The 22,989-nt window shown below is 33.9% G+C and overlaps 1 protein-coding gene across 2 annotated transcripts in view; it reads left to right on the top strand.

The window, feature by feature from the left end:
- Polr2D (RNA polymerase II subunit D) overlaps nucleotides 1–22,989 on the top strand; it is a 97,615-nt gene that overhangs the window by 39,972 nt on the left and 34,654 nt on the right. The window contains exon 4 of one of the 2 annotated variants that reach the window (XM_090399261.1): nucleotides 7,685–7,830. The exons of the other annotated variant lie outside the window; for it this stretch is intronic. Within the exon in view, the coding sequence (XP_090255387.1) occupies nucleotides 7,685–7,763 (79 nt within the window). The 3' untranslated portion in view covers nucleotides 7,764–7,830. Of the gene's footprint in view, nucleotides 1–7,684; nucleotides 7,831–22,989 lie in introns of those variants that run through there. 2 annotated transcript variants of the gene reach the window in all.

Genomic DNA, 22,989 nt, shown 5'->3' with positions numbered 1-22,989 from the left:
AAGGATATCTTTTCCTCCTGTTTTCATGTTACCTTTATCATCTTTAATTCCTTTTACAGCACTCTTTCCTCCATTCCTAAGCTTCAACGACGTCTAGAATATTTTGCCACCTTCTTGATATTTATTTTCTATATTCTTGCCAAAGTCCTCCCATGACTGTTGTTTAGTTAGTTTTACACAGTGTTTAGCATTCTTGCATTTATCTCTGTATTCTCTAAGAGCACAAGCTGACTTATTTGACAGGAACTTTTGATATGCTTTCTTCTTTTCTTTCACTGCCTCTTTAACTTCATGTGTCCGCCAGGGAGGTCTGATTTTTTTTATCCTTGCAGACAACCTCACCACATGCCTCTCTGGCAGAATCAATCAATGTTTTCTTCAGAGTTTGCCAGTAAATCTCCAAGGTTTGGTTCCTGTTCTCAAACTCTCGCTTGAAAACTTTCTTACATGTTATTCTTTTCAATACGAAATTCAATTTTATCCTGCTCAAGACTAAATAGTGATCACTTCCAATTTCAAATCCTCTGTACACTCTAGTCCTGCACCAGGGAGAAAACATCACTATCAACAATAACATAGTCAATGAGACTTTTCTTATTCCTTGCCTCTTCTCTCCATGTGAATTTGTGCACATTTTTATGTTGGAACATGGTGTTAGTAATAACCAGTCCATGTCCTGAGCAGAAATCTAACAGATATTTGCCATTATTATTAGCTTTGCCCTTTTCTCCAAATTTTCCCAAAATATTTTTGTATGTCTCACAATCATTTCCTGCTCTGCTATTTAGATCCCCAACAAGGACCAACTTTTCCTTTTTCATTGTGTCAGTTGCTTTTTCTAAAGCTTCAAAAAATTCCTCCACTTCTACCTTAGTAGAACCTTCTGTGGGACCATAGGCACAAATAAGTCTCATTGTCCAGTTCCCCATTCTCATATTTGCCCACATTACTCTACTTAACCGGGCGACGCCCCAGCCGGCAAGAAATTTTGTCATGTCATACCATCATTTTTTATTTTGGTTTAACTGATAAGAATACAATTTGGTCAGCTAAATTCCCAAATTGCCAACCCATCCTCGTTCGTTCAGTATCCAAGTAGATACCCAACAGGGTGCGCCACAAGAAGGTGAGGATTGGACATTAGGTCAGAAGCCCTGGTCGGTTCTCTGCATTCCTTTAACGGCTATGTGGAGGTCTCCTCTCAGTTATACAGCTTTGACCCTTAATCACCACCATCACATGTCCTTAATCATGTAATCCATGTAGATAATAATAAATAACATTGGAGAATAAAACGCAATCCTGTATTATATCTGCTTTATCATCAAACTGTTTGAATCCTTTACTGTCTCTGTAAAGAGATTGTTTTCCATTGAGTGTTAAGTAATAATACAAGAGTTCGTTCTAATTGGAATTAGAATCTGGAAAATTATTGACTTGAGACTGAATAAAAAATATATACATTTAATGAAACTAAAACAATATATACATATTACATAAACAACTGCAAAATTAATTGAAAATCTTATCTACACTTTAGGTAAGATTTTTTTACCTAAAAAAATAAAATGAAATCATTCATTCATTGTATAACTGGTTTGTTTAATATCTACTTAATCATGACTACCAAACTAAACATTTTTGTTTACACAACGAAATGTTCATCAGAATCAGTTTTCTTTAAGCCCTTTCCTGAAAACATAGAACTACCTCTTCACTTCGATGAGATCCTCTCCCCTTTTTTAAATCCCTTATTTAGCATACAATGTTTTTTTCAATTATTTCTCCTGTTTCACTGGAGTATAAATATTCTTACCTCTTGCAGTTCAATTTGATGCACAAATTACCAATTTTTGTACCAGAGAAAGAAGTTACTTCTGTTACTTCATAAACAACATATCTAAAGTTCATATTAAGCCACTTTACAGTTTCAGATTTTACCAATTCAGTTGTCTTTTCCAGTAGCAATAACAAATAGATCCGGTGTCCATAAGAGAGACAGAGAAGATTAAACTTTTCATTCAGCATTTCCTCGAACATTGAATTAGAATGTCAACTCCAAATATCTTCTTTAATTTATTATACACTTATTCACAGTCTCAACTCTTCCAGTTTAAAGATTCATAGTGCTATGATTCCTTTTCAGAATCTTTTATTAATATTCTCTTGACTGTCACATTTTCTTAAAAACTTCCTAAGAGCAAAATTCTCTGGTTGCCATTCTCAAATTTCCATTCTCTCTCTCTCTACATGTTTTCCTCCATTCCCCAGATACAGAAGGCTCTCTCTGTCAGCTGTCAATCACCCATCAAACTCCTCAGTATGTGCACTCCATGTAAATTGCAAGCAAGAATTTACATGTAATGGCTGACACATTGTCTCGTTAATGACAAAGAGAATGTCTTTACAAAACACAAAAGATATCTCAACACTTACCACTTTTAAATTACAATAAAAAAAGATTGAAAATAACACAATTATCAGAATCTAGTAAGTACATCAAAGTTTGAAATGCTTTACATTTCATTTTGACAGTAATAACAGTAACGGGCACATTGTAAGTGCCAATATATGTATTATGAAATCAAAACTAATAATATACTAATAGAGAAATAATTGTAAAAAGATTCATAATTATAAATTATGATTATTTTTACAAAACCACCTTCCTGGTCTTTCAGTTGTAATTTCTGATTTGTGTTAACTTAGGTATACGCTGTAAAACAAAACTTTGAAATACTTATTTCCCACTATATTTATATGATAAAAATATAGTCTTACCAACCTTGTTTGTGCTAAATCCATGTTGTTCTTTGTCAGGTTCCCTTTCACTTTTTTTTAGCTTTTTCTTAAATATCCTTGCATAAATCTTTCTTGAGATACCCAGTAAAGAAGTAGTTTTAAAAACAAGAATATCAATTTCTTGTCAAGTATAATATACTCAGTAAGGAATTCTCTCAGGAATTTTCACTTTAATGAATTAGTAAGATGCTTGCTCAAATCTGAATTTAGGCTTTGATCTTATGATTAAGCCTTTTAGGATATACAGTGCATCTGCTTCAAGACTTTTTGCAAGTCTTGAAGCAGATGTATGCCAGAACATCTGCTTCAAGACTTAGTACCTTGATATTCTGGATAATCAGGTTCTGCCTACACTGGAGTTTTTATGGAACAGACCTGTGCTACTATCAGGACAATGCCCCATGCCAGAAAGCTGCAGCTGTTATGGAATTGTATGAAGAAATGGGTGTTAAGCAACTGCCCTGGCCTATGCAGAGTCCTGACCTCAATCCCATCACCTGTGAGGCAAATTGGAACAATGATTGAGGTCTAGAGCAGCATGTCTTTGATCTGTGGCTGAACTCAGTGCTACTTTGATGGAGAAATGGAGGTAAATCCCACCTGATGTCTGCCACACATTGGTGGAAAGCCTCCCTCAAAGAGGTAGCAGGTGAACAAAGTCAAAGATGGAGACATACCCGATATTAGGGTTTGCCTGCTGGTATCAATTATAAATTGCTAAAGTGTCCAGACAATTATTGGTAGATAGTGTAAATCTTATTTTTGAATTTTCTCACATGATTTTGTATTTGCTCATTAAATGGACTCCCATTCAAAAACTTGCTGATATTCTGAATACTATAGTTACTTTCATCTCTCTCTTTGATCAAAGCGATCTATCTGATCTGTTTTGGTTTTCTTCATTTCATTAATACTAGTTATGTCAATATTGTATTTTTTCTATGATAGCTTCAACTCTTTACCCAGCAATGTATTATATCTTGATTGTGCTTTCTTCAAATTTTTGGAATTGTTCCATTAGTTGACTTTTTACTTTGTTTCTCCTCGGTTTGCTGATATCTTTTGTTGGCATTATTGCTCTTCCTCAATAAAAGGATGTAGTTTCATCCTACAGTATGGGTGACAAAGTCCCAGATTTCTAATCTATCCCTGATTTGTTTTAGCATCCACTTGGATACACATGTTATACTTGGCAAGAAATTATAATCGCTAACCACTTTGCTAATGATATCTTTCTGACTAAGCTTTTTTTTTTTTTTTTTTAAATGGTAATCCTATGCGTGAGAGGTTGTTCAACCTGTAAGTACTGAAGTTTCAAAACACAGTTGTAAACAAAGAGTAGTTAGTATCGCATCAAAGTTGTTCTGTATCCTATGCACTGTATATTCCCACTTCAGGCCTGTATAAAAGCCTCTCAGCATCTCTGTAGGCAAGAAGACAGCAATTTAAGTGTATATGCAAGCTTAAATTCTGGTTAGAACTTGCATAGATTTATCATCCTTGTGGAGTGTACAGGATATTATGATAGTACTAGATGAAAAGATTACATTGCCCTATTGACAGTCCTCCAGATTAGTCTGTTATCTGTCAGAATTTCAGTATTATCAGATCTTATATAATCAATCAACTCATGTCTTTATCTGACTTTTTTTCTTCTATTCTGGCATCAAATACCTGTTTTACTAACCTCGTATTCTGTTTGCATAGATGTAAATGGAAGCAAAATATAGCATAGAGGAATGAAGTTAAAAAAAAACAGAAGTGTTTTACACTTATGTTGTAAAACATTGCTGTTTTACCAGCTTTACATACAGGCAATAAAGGATGCAATTAAACATAAAGCCTAAAGTGGGACATTGTACCTCTGTAGATGCTCTTTAGTAGTTTTGATTGTTATGCAGCAGACCTTTAATGATAGCTTCCTATTTCCTGGAGTTTCACACATCAGTATTTATTTAGAACTTAAGAACAATTATAAAAAGTTATGTCTAAACTTGCTGCAATGAAACTTCGTTTTTCCATATAATTCCTCGTGTGTTTTTCAAGGCATGGCCTATTACATTAGTGGCCAAAATTGTGGAAACCTTTTGGAAAAAGTGTATTTATGAGATTTGATGGCTCATAATACCACTTTTTTTTGGAGTAATACCATAAAATTATATATCAATGGAAAGATAATTTAATCAAGAATGTAATGCAATAACTTTTATGAAGGATTTTTTATTAGAACAGCAGTTATAAAGAAGAAAAGTGAAACACATAGAAAAAATGAGATATGCAAAAATTTTCACAATGTGAGTTGGGTAACCTTTAGCGTTAATTACGGCCTTACAATGCCTTCCCATGGAGTGAACCAAGTTTTTTTAGTTCTGCAGCTGTTATAATGTGAAACCAAGATTGAATTATTGCTTCTATTAATTGGATTTTATTGACGGGCTGCTTCTGACTAACAAGTTTCTGTAGTCGGCACCATAGATTTTCGATTGGGTTAAGGTCTGGGCTATTCCCAGGCCATTCCAGCAGTGGAATACGATTATCTTGAAACCACTCTTTGCACACAGCAGCAACATGACATGGAACTGAACCTGTTGAAATATAAATGCTTCATTATCTTGGAAAAGATCACGTGCAGAAGGCTTCAGTTTGGGCTCAAGTATTTAATTTATGTATTTTTTGGGCATTTATATTCCCATTAATCAAGCAAATTCTATCCACACCTTTTGATGTCATACAACCCCAGATCATAACACTAAGTGGGAGTTTCACAGTAGGTGTAATGCAATGAGGATGCAAATCTTCTCCAATTCTTCTCCTTACGTATTTTATGTCATCGCTACCGAACAGGGAGATTTTGGTCTCATCACTCCAAATAACACTGTCCCATTGTTCCGCTGTCCAGTTAACATGGGTTTTAGTCCAGTTTAATCTTTTCAACCTTTGTTTGAGAGATAAGAATGGCTTTTTTCGTGGAAATTAGCATTTAGACCAAATTCCTGCAGTCTGTGCCGAACAGTCCTTGCACTCAACTTCACATTGTATTGTGCCATTTCATCTTATATACACCCAGATGATTTTCTTCTGTCACGTAGGCACAGTCTCTCAATTCTTCTTATCAACATTTGCTTTTGACCTTTTCAACCTTTGTTTGAGAGATAAGAATGGCTTTTTTCGTGGAAATCTAGCATTTAGACCAAATTCCTGCAGTCTGTGCCGAACAGTCCTTGCACTCAACTTCACATTGTGTTGTGCCATTTCATCTTATATACACCCAGATGATTTTCTTCTGTCACGTAGGCACAGTCTCTCAATTCTTCTTATCATCATTTGCTGTTGTGCACCTTTTCTTGCCTTTACCAGTCTGGTTTTGTAGTGACTGAGTCTCCTTATATCTCTTCAAAAATATATAGATAATTGAAGATAATTGAACTTTGTTGCATTACATTCTTGATTAAATTATCTTTCCATTGATATATAATTTTATGGTATTACACCAAAAAAAAGTGGTGTTATGAGCCATCAAAACTCAAAAATACACTTTTTCCAAAAGGTTTCCACAATTTTGGCCACTAGTGTAGATCCATGTCTGATATGTATTTTTGTTCTAGAAAATACTGCTGTACTTTTACTTTGTCCAGATTCAGTCATCTTGAATTCACAAGAAACTGTATTTTTTTTTAAATGAGAGGGCAAAGTTGATTATTAGAAACAAATAAAAGCAGGTTGGCTTGATGTTGAGTTTGAAAGTTATTTGAAGATTATTTCTTTGAAATTCTAGCTTGTCTCTTACTTCTAGTGTGCAAGCAAGCAACTGGATATACGGATATATAATGTTTCTGTGACAGATGAAATATGTCAAGTACTACTGCTTCATCTATTAATTACAGATTGCTGTCTACATAATAGGCAGTTGACTGGAATAGTAGCAGAATAGAAAAAAACAAAGAAACCTGGTTTCCTTTCCATATTAAAGTTCTCAACATGATGTAAAATGAATTCACATTTAACTTCAGTATTTCAAGAGCATACTCTTCTTTTGCTTTTGACTGTTGCCAAAATTGTGTGAGCAAATGTCTACAACCTCTCTCTGAAATGGAAACTTTTTTACAGTGGTTAATTTGTTCTTGTACTTTTAATAACTGTTTTTGTTTGTTTAAAACCACTGCATAACTTCAGATCTTCTGATCCTTTTTGGCTGTCTATTTCATCTTCATAGTCTAAGGAAGGCTTTCAAGTTTTCAGTCAGACTTGTCCAAGCTGCCAGTGCTAATTCAGCCATAAACAGTTGAAGGCTGTAGAGTGAACTGTCAGATCTCTCCTGAGAGTATCACTATGGAATGTTTTTTCCCACGTTAACTAGACTGAGTAGGTAATGTAACAGAATAGATTAAACTTTACTGCTTGGAATTCCACATACCTGTGCTTTTATATCTCATTCCTACTTTTAGATTGATAATTTTGTAATTTTTTAGAGAAATTGGTCTCCGGTTGTTCATTAAGGTATGATCTCTAGTAAGTTTTAGAAGGAGGACTGTATGGCTGGCTACAAATTCACTCGGTATGGGACCTATAGAGAGAGAAAAAGGAATTAGAGTATTACCAGAATAGGGTGAATATAAAATCCCAGAGCTCGTGGTTAAGGAAACTTCTATCCCTAAACCGTCTGGTCTTGGGAATTTTGGATTTCCTTGTTTAATATTTTCAGGAATTATTAATGAAATTTTCTAATATGGTGACTAAATTTTGTCCAGATTTTCATATTGTATTTATTGAATATATTTATATCTAGTCCTTTTGTATAAAATGATCTTTTATTATTATACATTTTTTTTTATATATTCCTTCTATAGTGGCTTTTTTTTTTATTTACATTGTTTTCTAATAGTTTGGAAGGTCGTTTTGAAGATGATGAATTACGCCAAATTCTTGATGATATACAAACTCAAAGAAGCTTTCAGTATTAAATGTTTATTTAAATTTATATATTCCAAAATAATTTTATTAATGTTAAATAAAATATATCAAACATTCTGTGTATGTTTATTTTGGAGTGCTAACTAATACATGATTTCTAAAAATAAATAAATGCACACATTTACTAGATTATTCTCTATTGCAGTGCTTCCCAAACTTCTGGATGTCAGGGCCCCCTTTGCAAAAATTAAAATATTTCACACCGCCCCCTTGAAAAAAATCGTAATAGAGAGATATATTATTATAATATTTATTGTATTTATATATTTATTATTTATATTCAATACAAAACATACACAGCGAATATTGCAAAAATCAAATGCATATATTACATTTTTTGCCTCTTACTGTTTGGTTCTGAAGACGATGCGGGCTGTTCTGGTAAAATATGAAATACTCTCCTTTTTTTTTGAGTCTGTTTCTGCTTCTTCTGATTGTTCGTGGGATTTTTTTATTTTTTATCAGCCACTTATCCATCTCAGGGTTAAATTTTTTAACGTAGAATAGATCAAATAATAGCACCACTTAATACTGGCACACCACAGACTGATAACATGAAATTAGTGAATATTACCTGAATAAGGGAATCCCCAGACCAGGAACATTTTTCTCTTTTGTGACTTTTCTCCCTTTACGGTAAATAAGCCTAACGCGAAACAGACAGCAAAGGCAGTTATTAAAATGTGCACATGATTGGTGCGGTATTAACAAAAGATCGCGCAACCGAGAGATAAAAGCATAGCTAACAATTGAGTTGAAATGCTAACTCTCTTCAACCGAATTCCATATGTGAAACTGCCATAACATTCATTATGTATATATTACTTAGTTTTAACACGTTCGGTTGAATTTTATTGCTGCCTTGGGAAATCTAACTCACATCTAATTAATAACAATAGTTAGCTGGATACTGTGTTTGCCCATGCAACATATTTGCATGGGCAAACACAGTATGGGAAAACTATGCTGTATATATAGACTATGCAGTCTATATATACAGCATAGTTTCTGTATGAAGGGACATGTGATTCATTAATTAGTGTGTTTTTATCCCAGTTGTCTCTAATTGTTGAAAAATATATTACACAGACTGCTCATACCTTATTCACTGGCATAATAAAAGTACTTGTTTTTATTGCCTCTGCAATATAGTGGCTGTTAGGGAGGGCGTGTTGTTTATCACTGCAAGTGAGTCACTATCTCCCCACATGAACTTGTTTAAGCTTTTTTTCATGTGTGAAGTATATGCGAAACTCTTATTGGTAACAGAAAACTAGCTCGGATGACAGTGATAATATAAAACGAGTTTTGATATGTATATAAAGTCAATATCAACAGTGCCTGATTACGAACGCGTGATGAAAGGGACAGGAAGATTTGGAGCTTCCTTGGAGAGCATTCGAAGTAAACACAATTAACCACTGCTTTGAAATGAAACATATGAATAAGCAATATTTACTAATATTCATTAAGCGCCGAAATACGCAGGAAGCAAAGTTTGTGAACCAACACCAATGTGTGAATTTTTCCATTAAAATATAAAAAATAACATTTTAAATTTGTTTTCATTATTTCACGGCTCCCAAGGGGGCCGTGGCCACAGTTTGGGAAGCGCTGCTCTATTGCATTGTGCTTACATATCAAGGAATTTCATGTTGCATGTTGAAATTTTTTCATCTGTGAGAACTGTTTGCTCTGGCAGTGCTAGGAGTGAACTGTTAAAGACTGGGGAGAGGTGAAATAATATTATCGTTACAATGAACTTATGCTTACTATAAGAACAATTCACGAATATGTTTGGTTCAGGTAATCAAACATACATGAGAATACCCAGTTTATATAAAGCAAAGTGAAATTAGGTTATTATATGTAAGGTTAAGTATTATGAAAAATTCATTTAGGTTGAGGAAATGGTTTGTAAAAGTAGATACTATGGGTATTATTTCTGGGAAAATTTCCATGTTATTCCTCCGAGTAAATATTTTTATGGCTATTTAGCTTATTTTTGTTTAGGAAAACAACTTTTTTATAATGTCATTAGCTTTTTACTCAAATTTTAGGGCATTACTTATGTTTTATATGGATAGATATATGAAGAATGTATAGGAAGAAAAATCGGACATACCTTTGTGGGATGTTGTTGGCGGTCTTCTTTTTCAGTGGCATCCTGGTGTATGAGATATACATTCATTGTTGAAGGAAGAAAGTATGACTGAACAAAAGGGGGGGGGTCAGAAAAGTGGGGGTTTGAGAGATGTGGGAGAGTTATTGGCGAGGCAAGAGGTCATCATCAAATTCCTGCCATGTACCCTCAAGGGGTGTAGAGGATATGATAGTACTACATGAAAAATTTACATCATTACTAACTTCCTATCTATAATTTTCCTCCAAATCAGTCTGGTATCTGTCAAGACGCCAACATTATCAGATCTTATTTCTAAGACATTTTTTACCATATCAATCCACTTATATCTTGGTCTTCCTCTAGATCTTTTTCCTGCCAAACTGGCAGAGAACACATCTTTTCTCTCCCATTCTAAGTGACCATACCACCTGAGATTAGCTCTGCTAATCTCAGGTGGTATGTGAACTTTTTTGAAAAACCTGGTTTTTTTATATTTTTTAAATTATTAAAGGTGGCCAGAAAATACTATGGGATGGGGGTGAACATAGAAATTTGGGGAAGGAGAAGGATATTATGGGATAAGATCAGTGGTGGGAAAACGGAGTGCGAGCTGTTTTGACAGTCGGTCGTCTTCAGAGCTCATGGGGATGTAGAGGCTATGTCATGCTCCAGCACCATTATCCTGTCTCTGTATTACAAAGCTCAAATTTTGTGGGAGATGTACAAAGATAAAAGGAATCTGTTGTACCTTTTATATTTGCATCCTGTTCTAGTTCACCCCCATCCCATAGTATTTTCTGGCCACCTTTAATAATTTAAAAAATATAAAAAAACCAGGTTTTTCAAAAAATTCACATATGCATGGGAGAGAAAAGATGTGTTCTCTTTGCAAGTTGACAAAATTTTTGAATCTAACAGTGCAGATAAGATGAGATTATTTGAAGACCTTTCTCGTTTGATTCGCTCTATTGCTAATATGTTAGTGCTACCATCATTCATAGTCGACCCTCTGGAGTCAGAGAGTCATCAGTTTGGATAGTCATCTAAATTGATGACTATCCAAATAGTCATCAATTTAGATGATGACTATTTGGATCCCAATAGTCATCTATTGGGATCCAAATTGATGACTCCCAATAGTCATCAATTTGACTATTGGGATCCAAATAGTCAAATTGATGACTATTTGGATCCCAATCCAAATCTTGGTTACAGATTTGAAAGAAAAATTTCAGAGTTGATGATACAAAAGAAAATAATGCAAAATGATGAGCGAAATTTTAGAAGTAGAGCAAGACAGTTTCTTCTTGGTCTCTTCAAACAGCTTAAGCAAAGGTTGCCTGAAAACTTGAATATTTTAAGAGTGATCTCTTCTTTTTCTGTTGATAATACCCTAAAACATATAAAAGAACCTATTACTCCCATCTTAGAAATAATGCTGAAAACAGAAAAAAGATGTTCCTCCTGCTGAATTCCACTTAAATAAATGGACAAATATAGAAAATGCTGAGCTATTCTGGACTGAAGTACGAGAACATAAAGATGCATCTGGAATGAATCCATTTAAAGAAATTGCTCGGTGTGCAATAAATTTATTAATGCTGCCAAATCCTAATGTGGAAATTGAACGAGTTTTTAGTTCCATGAATGTAGTTAAAAAACTAAATTAAGAAACAAGATGGAATTGTCAATGTTGATAGCTATTTTGTCAGTCAAGTATAGCCTCAGGCATAACAACAAGTGCTGTACAGACTATCATTTACCAGCATCTACACTAAGTAATATTGGAATAATTGCCACATACAATAAAGCTGAAAATCTAAGTGAAAACGGGGGTGAATTAAGCGCAGAAGACCACATGGAAGATGTATTTAGCCACTTATATGCAAGTATCACTTCATCTTGAATAAAGTAAGTAGCAAAAGTATCAAATTTTTATTTTTAACTCTTTTTTTTTTTTTTTTTTAAGATTTAGCTGTTTTTAGTAATTTTCATTTGGCAACACTACTAGTAGGACAGGTGTCAGTGGAATAAGTGAAAAAAAAAAAAATTCTCTACAAGCCATTTGTAATATGATATCAAACTCATTTATTCTGACAAATCTACATAATTACAGAAGAAAAAGGACTTATTGAATAAGATATATCAAAACAAAGAATCACATTTTACAGTCACATGTTGTATATCATAACTATGTACAGTGAGTGTATGGCTCATAAGTCACAAAGGGGGTTTTAAATATTTAGTTTTTGTTATAATGAAATAAAAAACCTGGAGATTTTTTTTTTTATTAGTTATGAAAAACCACTTATTTTAAACCCTTTCATAATTCATGAGCCCTGTGTGGAAACAGAGGCTTTTTTTTCTTTTCTTTTTTAATATATGCATTGTTATAATTTTGAAGCTTACTGCTCACTAATAATCTAGTCTTTGCTGAGTGACATTAATTCATATAAGGTATATTAAACAGTTAGGTTGCAGAGCCTCATGGCCACCACCCAGGGTAACAGATGGCAATGCTGTAGCCAATGAAGTTTTAACTGAGGCCTGGCTTGCTGTTATCCAGCCATGACTAGAGCTTTTAGCTCAATAACACCCCATCCACACATTTTTTTCAATCAGATGAAGGGATAAGAGTCAAGGACTCAGTCCATCTCCCTCCCAAAAAAAAAAAAAAAAAAAAAAAAATTAGTAGACAACCAGATGGAATTTATTGTGTGAAGCCATTGTTAAGATTTAATTTTCTGTAGCTCTTCTTTACAAGTATAGGTTACAATTTTATCCCAGTAAAACATAACTGAGTCTCAGTACCACCTCTGCACCACAAGCTTTTCCTTATGTCAAACGTGGAACTATGGACAACCTGATATCTCCAATGCTTATGCATGGAAAATCAGAAATGCAAAGAACCACCCACTTGGCCAAGTTCAAAATCTCATGATGAATGAGGTGATGACTCAAGCAGGCAAGCTTCAATATTTCTTCAGTAGAGTTCAAAATGTGTCCCTTTCCCTTTCAAGCAATGGCCATAACATTTAAAAAGTACTGACAAAGGAAGAAGAAATATACTAATTGGAAAATTAAAAAAATAAAATTAACCTTTAGATAGCCATTTTGGCCTTCAATGAAACTATATTCCCTTCCTTTCCAGGCTGCCCAAGATCCATAAATTCCTGCGATCAATTACCTGAGTCGCACACACTCACTACTATAGAATGAAACACCACTACAAAAAAACTCACTCACTGTAAACTACTAAAAAAAAGTCCTCCTCAAGGCCTCATAGGCACACTGTTCTAAAATAGTGCTGTTATCCTTTGTGTTGTGTATGTAGTTGAGTTCAGTTGAAAGGGAGGTTCCACCTTATCCGTTCTACCAAAGATCAGCTTCCTCCTCTCTGTGCCTGGAGTATATGAAGTACCCTGTTCCTGCAAGCTGGCTTACTTCAGACAGGTAGATAGCAACCATCCGTTTAGAAGAACACAAATCATACATCTGCAATCATGACTATGGTCAATCTGGCCTTATAGACCATGCTTTGGATACAACCCACAGGATCTCCTGGAAAAAAACCACTCCACCATAGTAAATTCAAAAAAGAAAGACTGTTTTTAGAATCTGTGGTGGCACTCAGAAATCAACCGAATTTAAATAAATATGGTTGCATAAAACGTCCCAAAATTTGGGAAACATTAATTATCAGAGATCCCACTTTATATCCTAGGCCACCTATGAATGACCGTAGAGGGTGCATCACCTAGATAGTGACTTTAGAGTCACTCACGTGTTTCACTTAGTATTGTGTTGTATTTGAGTGTGTTATAAAAGTTATTTGTAATCCCTGAAGATATCTCAGTGACTGAGACAAAATATTGGAAGCATTAAAAATCAGTTTTTAATCCTTTCCTAGTGCTGTAAATATTCCATTAAACCTCCAACATGAAAAGTCATGAGCTTAAAATAGCATTGCTTCTATGGGTGTTAGGCCAAGACTTTTAGAATGACACATAACCTTCAGTAAAAGTAAAAACTCAAAATCTTCACGATAAACTGTATATTAGTAACAGAACACAAAGGAAAATCTTTGGAAATAGAACAAAAATTGTGGGAACAGAAGATTTTAGTTTAAGTGACATTAATTTAAGAAAATTATCATTTCAAAATTTAAACATTAATTCTGAATTAATTTTTCTAATTTCATATTTTCCTATATCTTTCATTGTTTGCATTTATATTTTTTTTCATGTTGCCAATCTTATGTGCTTTATATACAGTTCTGTCATCGATGTGTTGATATCTTGCCATTGGTTTGTCCCATTTCCTCATGATCTGTTGTTTCATTTCTCACAATCTTTTTTGTTCTCTTTATATCAAACCTGTCTCTCTAATGCTTAGGGATTCACCATAGCAAGCATCTGTTGAAAATATATCAGGAAGATATTAATATTCATAAACCTGTAAGTAGAGCCAATCTAAAACGATACAGGGAATATAAACATGAAAGATGTAGTAAAATATGCAGAAGCAATAATAGCTGGGATAAGATCTAGTAGAAATCTGAGGTGTAGATGGTTTTATAGAGCTTACATTGTTTTAGAAAAGAAAAAAAGGGCTAATCAAATAGAAAAAAACCTACAATAATAGACCAATTCAAAAGAAGTAAGCATTACACATGCTTCCTGCCCATAAACAGCTACATAGTGCAATAGCACTGTGAGTGGGATAAGAATTCGATAATCCAGAACCTCTGCTCTGGGAAACCAAACGTAGAACTTTTATTATTTTCTTATCTCACTTCAGGACTACAGTAGGCAGAGTGGTGATCCAACATTGGATGCAGCACTGCATCTGTCATCATGCCCACAGTGAGATTTGATCCTAAATCTATTGGTTGGAGAGCTCTCTCAAGTATTGATATTGATGCATTCTATCTCTAACTAGCATGGAGGTGGTCTTATGTTGAGCTGTCTCTCTCTCTCTCTCTCTCACACACACACATTCACTCACTTGAATATATTACAGGAAATAATGCTATTGACAATGATGTTTTGCTTTTTATTAGCGTTTTTCTTGTGTCAAGTAAAGGAACTTGGTTAATAGTTAGTGAGCAAGTATTTACATAATTTGTTTAAATGAATTCTTCATTATGACATAAAACTTTTGCTCTAATGATTACTTGTTCTAATGATCACATGAAACAAACTATGCAAACTACTGCAGAACCTTCTGAAACATAACACAAACATAAATCATGGTTCTTATAAAGACTAGTTGAGCTCTTTTTCCCTTATGATTATGATCTTTGATTTTACACTGCTATATATTCATACTTGAGGTACCTGATGCTGGACCTTGCTTTACTTCGTGTAATGTACGTCTGTTATATTATCTGTAGACTGGTCCCTATCTTCTTTCTTTATACTTCCTCTCTTCTTGTTCCGTCCCCCCCCCCCCAATGCTATTAGAGTAATTTGAGGGCTAGGGGTGAATCTTTTCTATTTACTTTATTTTCTACCTTTAGTAGTGAAAGGAGTAGCCTATTTTAAGCAGTGGGAGTCTGCTGCTCTCCCAGGTTTGAAACTATACCATAATGGTTTCCTGAGGAAGGCAAAGGGAAACCACCTCAGTATTATTTCCAAGAAATATGGTGAACTCAGCAAATTTAGTTTCCACAACTGGCAAAAATGGGGTCTAACGATGGATGTCATGCCCGGCAGAAGAAGAAATGAGGCTTCTCAGGTCATTAACCTACGAAATCCTCAAATGGACAATGAGGATGGGATCCCAAGTATTGAGGAAAATGGGAAAAAAATAAGACATCCAAGAGAGAATGAGATAGAAACTATACATGTTGCAACTTGAAATGTAAGAACAATGTTAAGAGCTGGTAAATTAGAGAAATTGAAGAAAGAAATGGAGAGGAATAAATTGGATGTGGTTGGCTAAGTGAAGTCAGATGGGAAGATATAGGAGATTTTGAAAGTGATGGTTACAGAATTATGTATTCCTGTAGAACATGGGGGGGGGGGAATGGAGCAGCATTTGTTTTGAATGAAAAGGTTAAAAATTCAGTAGAAAAAATAATATATAAAAGTGACAGGGTGATTATGATTAAACTGAAAGCAAACCCTCTGGACATAATGATTATACAGATATATATGCCCACAAGTAACCATGATGAAAATGAAGTAGAAGAGTATATAATCAAATAGAAGAGATAATGGAAGAAGACGGAACTAAAAGGTGTACCATCTGGATGGGAGACTGGAATGTGGTGGTAGGTGAAAAGGTAGAGAAGGGAATAACAGGAAGATATGGCCTTGGAAAAAGGAATGAGAGAGGTGAAAGACTTATAGAGTTTTGTAAAAGACACAAACTAATCGGTAATACTTGGTTTAAACTTCCAAAGAGAAGAAGATATACATGGAAAATGCCAGGTGATATTGCAAGATATCAGATTGATTATATGTTAATACAAAACAGGTACAGAAACAGTGTAAAGGGGATATCAACATATCCAGGAGCTGATATTGACTCAGACCATAATTTGCTGTTATGGAATTAAGAATATGATATAAGAAAATAAACAAAGGTAAAAGCAAGAAAAGTTGAAACCTAGAAAAATCCAAAGGAGATGCAGGTAGGAAATTCAGAGAAGAACTGGAACATAAAATAAGGAACAAAGAGAATATATCTGAAGAAACTATGGATGTTAATGCAAAATGGAATCAACTGAAAAACTTGAGATATGAAACGGCTGCCGAAGAGACAGGTTTTATGGAAGGGAAAAGAATTAAAAAGCCATGGATTACAAATGAAATGATATGAAAGATGGAAAAATGTAAACACTGAAGAGGGAAGAAGAAAATACAAAGTATTAAATAATGAACTGAGAAGAGAAACTGATAAAGCAAGAGAGGAATGGTTAAAAACAGAATGTGGAAAAAAGGGGGCGATATGATAAAATGTTTGAAAAAGCAAAAGAAATTACAAATATTAAAAAAAACATAAGAAATCTGCCATTAGAAGATAAGCAAGGAAAACTGATTTATGATATTGAAATACAGGGTGAAAGATGGAAGGAATACATCGAAGAACTTTACGCAAAAAATGAAAGACCAACAAAAAATTGAATTGGAAGAGCAAAATGAAATCTCAACAGAAGAAAGAGGTCCTGAAATACTAAAGAAAGAAGTAGAAACAGCAATTAAGGAATTAAAAAGTGGAAAGATGTAAGGAGTGGATGGAATACCTAGTGAAATCCTAAAACAACTGGAGAACAAAGGTATAACAGAAACATGGAAACTCTGCAACCTCATTTACAAAACAGGAGTATGGCCTAAAGAATTCACAGAGAGTATTCTTATACCAATTGAAAAGAAAAGCAATCCTGCTAAGTGCAGTGACTACAGAACTATAAGCATACTCTCATGCCTCCAAAGTACTGCTAAGAATATTAAATCAAAGATTGTATAATAGAGCGGAGTATTTTCTGGGGGATGATCAATTTGGATTTAGAAAAGACAGAGGAACCAGAGATGCAATTGGAATAATGAGGACCATATGCAAAAGGAATAAAGAAGTTTATATTTGTTTCATCGACCTTGAAAAAGCATTTGACATGGTGAAATGGGAAAATCTGATGGAAATATTATGCAAAATAGGTTTAGATTGGAGAGATTGATGGTTAATAGCTGAATTATATATGAACCAGACAACCATAATAAAGACAAAAGTAGGAAAAACTAAAAAATGTGCGATTGGCAGAGGTGTAAGACAGGGATGCTGCCTGTCACCGACGCTCTTCAATATATTTGCAGAAGAAATGATAAAAGAAGCATTTTATGAAGAGGAAAGAGGAATCACTATTGGAGGAAGAATACAAAATATTAGATTTGCAGATGATCAAGCAATATTAGCTAATACCGAAGATGAACTACAGCACCTAATGCAAAAATTTGAAAATATATGCAAGAAATATGGTATGAAAATTAATGCAAAGAAAACAAAAGTGATGAGAGTCTCCAGGAAGTATCAAAGTGATGATGATGAATGAAGAAAGTGTAGAGCAAGTGAGACAATACAAATACCTTGGTAGTATAATACAAGAAAATGGAAAATGTGACATGGAAATAAAAGAAAGAATTAACAAAGGAAAATATGCCTTTTATAGCAAGAAAAATTGTTTATTAATAAAATGAATAAAAATCTAAAGAAAAGGCTTATTAAGTGCTATATTTGGAGTATGACCTTATGTGGGTCAGAAACATGGATAATTAGGAAGAAAGAAGCTAAAATGTTGGAGGCATTTGAAATGTGGTTATGGAGAAAATAAAGTGAACTGAAAAAAATCACCAATGAAGAAGTATTACAAAGAGTTGAAGAAGAAAAGAATTTACTAAAGACCATTAGAAGAAGAAAGCATAATTGGATAGGACATGTATTAAGAAGAGACAGCCTCCTGAAAAGAATGATAAAAGGGAAAATTGAAGGAAAGTGACCAAGAGGAAGAAGATGACTAATGATGCTTGATGATATAATGGGAACAAGAAGATATCAGGAAATGAAGGAGGAAGCAAGAGACAGAGGAAATTGGGGGAAGAGAATCTGCTGAGTTATACCATTGGACCTGTCAAGAGACAGAACACTAATGATGATGATGTTCATACCATGTAACATAGTTTTCTGCATAGAGGCTGTAAACTATGATTTTCCACTTCATTTCTATTAGTCATCCCATTTTTCTCTTACATCTAGGCATAGTGGTCTGTCACAGCCAAATAACCATGCTTTGCTGTGACAGATTTGCCCATTTAACAGGATCACAAACATTTCTATCTTCATATAAGAATAGCTAACTCACCTGCAAATGAAAGCCCTGAGTTCTTCTTCTGCATAGAGGCTGTAAATTATGATTTTCTACTTCATTTCTGTTAGTCATCCCATTTCCATTTTTCTCTTACATCTAGGCATAGTGGTCTGTCACAGCCAAATAACCATGCTTTGCCCATTTAACAGGATCACAAACATTTCTATCTTCATATAAGACTAGCTAACTCACCTGCAACTTAAAGCCCTGAGTTTTCTTCATTTTCATAGGATTCAAACCCACATTTTTTTTTTTCAACCAAAGGACACTGTTGAAACTCACTGAGCTACAGAAGGCTCATCATAATGATGACTGTACAGAATATTTCAGTTTCATGTATATATAATTTTAATTTTTAAAGTAATCATTTACAGATATTTTTTGTAGGATGGCATAAGCACCTATATATGAATGAATGGGATACTGTGTTCTATCAAATGGCATTCTTAGTGTGTGCCATAAGATTTGAAAAATTAGGATTCAGTGTTGTCTGACAGATGAATTATTAGCAAAAACCAAAGAATGATATGACTGGCTGGCTAAAAAAAAGTAATATCTTAACTTGATAACAATATGCATGATAAAAGAAACATGCCTCGCAGTATAATATAAAATAAACTATACAAATAAATTAGCTACAACTTAATAAATAGGTTCTCTATACAAGTAAACATAAAACTGGGTTTAACTGGTCAGAGCGTACTAGTTTCGCCGACTTTACTGTTGGCCTTGTCTGGGCACACAAAAACAGCTTCAAACAGAAACAAGCTAAAGTATCAGGTTAAAACATAACCGAATGCTAAATATTATCAAAAATCAAATGAAACATTACATCAGATGCATGGAGCGTATGTTAGCAGTCATTATTATACAGGTGCATTCTGTAATTGGCTGCAACAGTTTAACTCCAATGTGTTGAGTGATCTTATGAGTGTTTTCTCGATGTCACCAAAGACTATTCCTTGGTTTCTGTTAAGGCCGCCTCCTGAATGGATCACTACTACTGCAGCTTCTTTGATGTTACAGGTATGAAAGTCTTCTAAGTACGGCATAGTACTTTTATCCCATTCAATATTGTGATTGGTATTAGAAAAATGGAGAGCTAAATGGGAATTGTATTGTCTGTTGATGTCCCTGATGTGTTCTTTTTTTTCTTATCTCTAAACTTCTAGATGTTTGTCCTATGTAATTTAAACTGCAAGAGCAGGGGATGTTGTATACCCCAGGATATTTATAGAAAGCAATCTTGTCGTTAGGTGAATGTAGCAAGTTGTGAATTGTCTATTGGTTTGAAGGCCACTTCGGATCTCGTGAGGTCTTAGCAGGTTTGCAATTTTCTGTGAAACTGTGCCAGCAAAAGGAATGGAAATGGAAGACCATTGTTTGTTAAAGTTTTGAAGATGAGATCTAGTTTGTCTGTTAAAACTTTGTCATCTCTTATGATACAAACAGCCCTGTTTTTCAGCATATGAATAATACTCAACTTTTGTGAAATATGGTGTGATGAAGAAAAATGTAAGTAGCAACCAGTGTGGGTCGACTTGTGATAAACCTTTAAATCAATATTGCCACCGTTTGTTTTGTTATTAATGTGTCTAGAAATGATAATTTTCTTTCCCTTTTGAGTACTAAGGTAAACTTGATTTTTTGATGAAACGAGTTTATTGTAGTTAGGAAATCAAATAGATCTGTTTCACTATGTTTCCATATGATGAAAGTGTCATCGACGTATCTCCACCATACTGATGGTTTGGGATCCATATGTGACAAGATGTCTTTTTCAAACCTTTCCATAAATAAGTCCCCACATGGAGGAGATAGAGGACTACCCATCGCAAGACTTGATAGTTGTTTATAAATTTTTTCCGTTCCATTTGAAGTAATTTGAATTGAAGCAATGTCTATAAAGTTGAGCGATGTCTTGAGGAAATAGCTTGTCTATGATGGTTATGACTTTGTTAATAATTAGTGGATATTTATATAGAGGATATTCATAGATATTATCATAATATTAATCCGACCATAGAGATGATCTCTGTTTCTAACAGTTATTTTTTAATTCCGAGTGTACCTATATATTATTATATGCACAAGGGTTCACTCCAATTGGTGCAATGACCTCTTTTTTTCTATTTCTTTCAGAATCCAAATAAATCACTGACTCAAGACCAAAATAAACACATTTAATATAACAAAAACAATATATACACTTCAAACAAATATTACATAACTAACTACAAATTAACTGGATCCAAGGCCTTTTAAAAATAAACTTACACTTAAGACTAGACTAAACACTTTGTTTGCACAAAATGTTCATAGCCAGTTTCTTTCTCTGTCAAGGCCCTTTTCTAAAGATATGTGACTTTATTCTTCATTTTCACAGGATCCTTTACCATCACTTATGTAGCACACATTAATTCTTCCTGATTTAATTCTGTCTCTTTTCCAGTAGAAATAATAGTTAGATCTGGCGTCCTTTATACAGATGAAACTTCCTAATCAGAGTTTTCTCGAACATTCCTTTAGAACGTAAATAGCAAATTCTTCTTTTATTCACTAAATGCTTATTGACAGTCTTAACTCTTCCAGTTAAAAAAAATTACAGTTCTACGATTCCCTTTTCGGAATCTCCTATAAATCTTCCAATTAGCGTTTCCTCCAATATTCCTTTTAAAACGCCTATAGCAATATTTCCCGTTTATTTATCAATACTTATTCCACTTTAAACTTAATAGTTCCATGATTCCTTTTTCAGAATATACTATTAATTTTCCTCCGACTGTCACAAAAAAGTTCCTCTGAATCTAAATGTTTACGGCCTGTGTTCTAAATTCCTTCCGAATGCTCTCTTGTTTATTTCTGTTACTCAGATACCGAATGCTTTCCTTGTCAGCTGTCAATCACACATCAAACTTCTCGGCAAGTGAGAAACTAGGTGTAATGGCTGGCACGTTGTCTCTGTTAGCAACAAGAGAAAGTCTTCATAAAACACAACTTTTGATAATTTTAAATTACAATAAATTTGTTTAAAATAACACAAATATTCAAATCCGGTAAGTACATAAATTTTTAACTGCTTTACATATCATTTTTGACAAAACAATTTCAATAATGGGCAAATCGCAAGCGCTGAAAATGCGTGTTATAAAACTAATAAACATTCTAACATAAACAATACGTAAAAATATTCAAAATTTTAAATTATGATTATTTTTACAACTTCATTTACTGGGAGATTGGTAAACAAAGACACTACATATATCTCTGACCAATTAAACCCAGTTTTATGTTTACTTGTATAATATTCAGTGGTCGAAAATAACAATATCATAAATAAATAGGTTCTCTATAATGTGAATCACCCCCTACATGCATATAAACATAAATCAGCTCAGCTTTATATCTAAATTAATAGGATAAAATTCTTATTTAAACAAAATTATACTCTTTTTTTTTTTTAATGGCAATTCTACCTAAGAAAAGTTGTAACCTAAGTAATCGTATAACAATGGGAATAAAATAAAACATATATATATGTATACATACACACACATTAAATTTTGTATTCATAAATTACATATATCAATAAATACAAACAATTTAACAGATCTTATAAAATTATATATATACGTGGGTGGTCAGAAAATTTCTCGGCCATAAATGGAACACTATCGGCAAGATTTTTTTTTTTTTCTAAGTTGTTACATCTATCATAAGCATCCATGTGAAATTGCATGCCATTCTATCAAGTAGTTTTTTTTATACAGCTGTCGGAAGCCAAAGTGTCGTCTGTATTCCCTTGAAATGGATAAAATCGAGTATCTTTCAGTTATATAAAATTCTTTGTAAAAGAAGGTTTAACGAATTTCTTTTGGCATTAAAATTTAACGCCAAAAGAAATTCATTCGAAGTTTATAGGCACTCTTCTCCTTCGTTTTCGACAACTACAAAATGGGCTGCCGAGTTTAAAACGTGGCTGTACCAGCCTTGAAGATGTTCTATGTGAAGGATGTCCAAAAAGTGTAACAACACCAGAAATTATTGATCAGCACACGATATAGTATTGGATGACCAACGAATCGAAGTGTGTGAAATTGCTGAAACTATAGGCATTTCAAAAGAACGTATAGGATATATTTTGCATGAAGAATTGCAAATGAAAAAGCTTTGTGCAAGATGGGTGCTGTGCTTGCTCACAGCAGATAAAAAGCACACTCAC

This window comes from Typopeltis vanoorti, chromosome 1 (assembly GCF_054136105.1).
Source record: "Typopeltis vanoorti isolate ZY-2024b chromosome 1, IOZ_Tvanoo_1.0, whole genome shotgun sequence".
NCBI lineage: Eukaryota > Metazoa > Arthropoda > Arachnida > Uropygi > Thelyphonidae > Typopeltis > Typopeltis vanoorti.
Note: the sequence above shows the minus strand (reverse complement) of the source record. Positions and strands in the feature narration are given on the sequence as shown.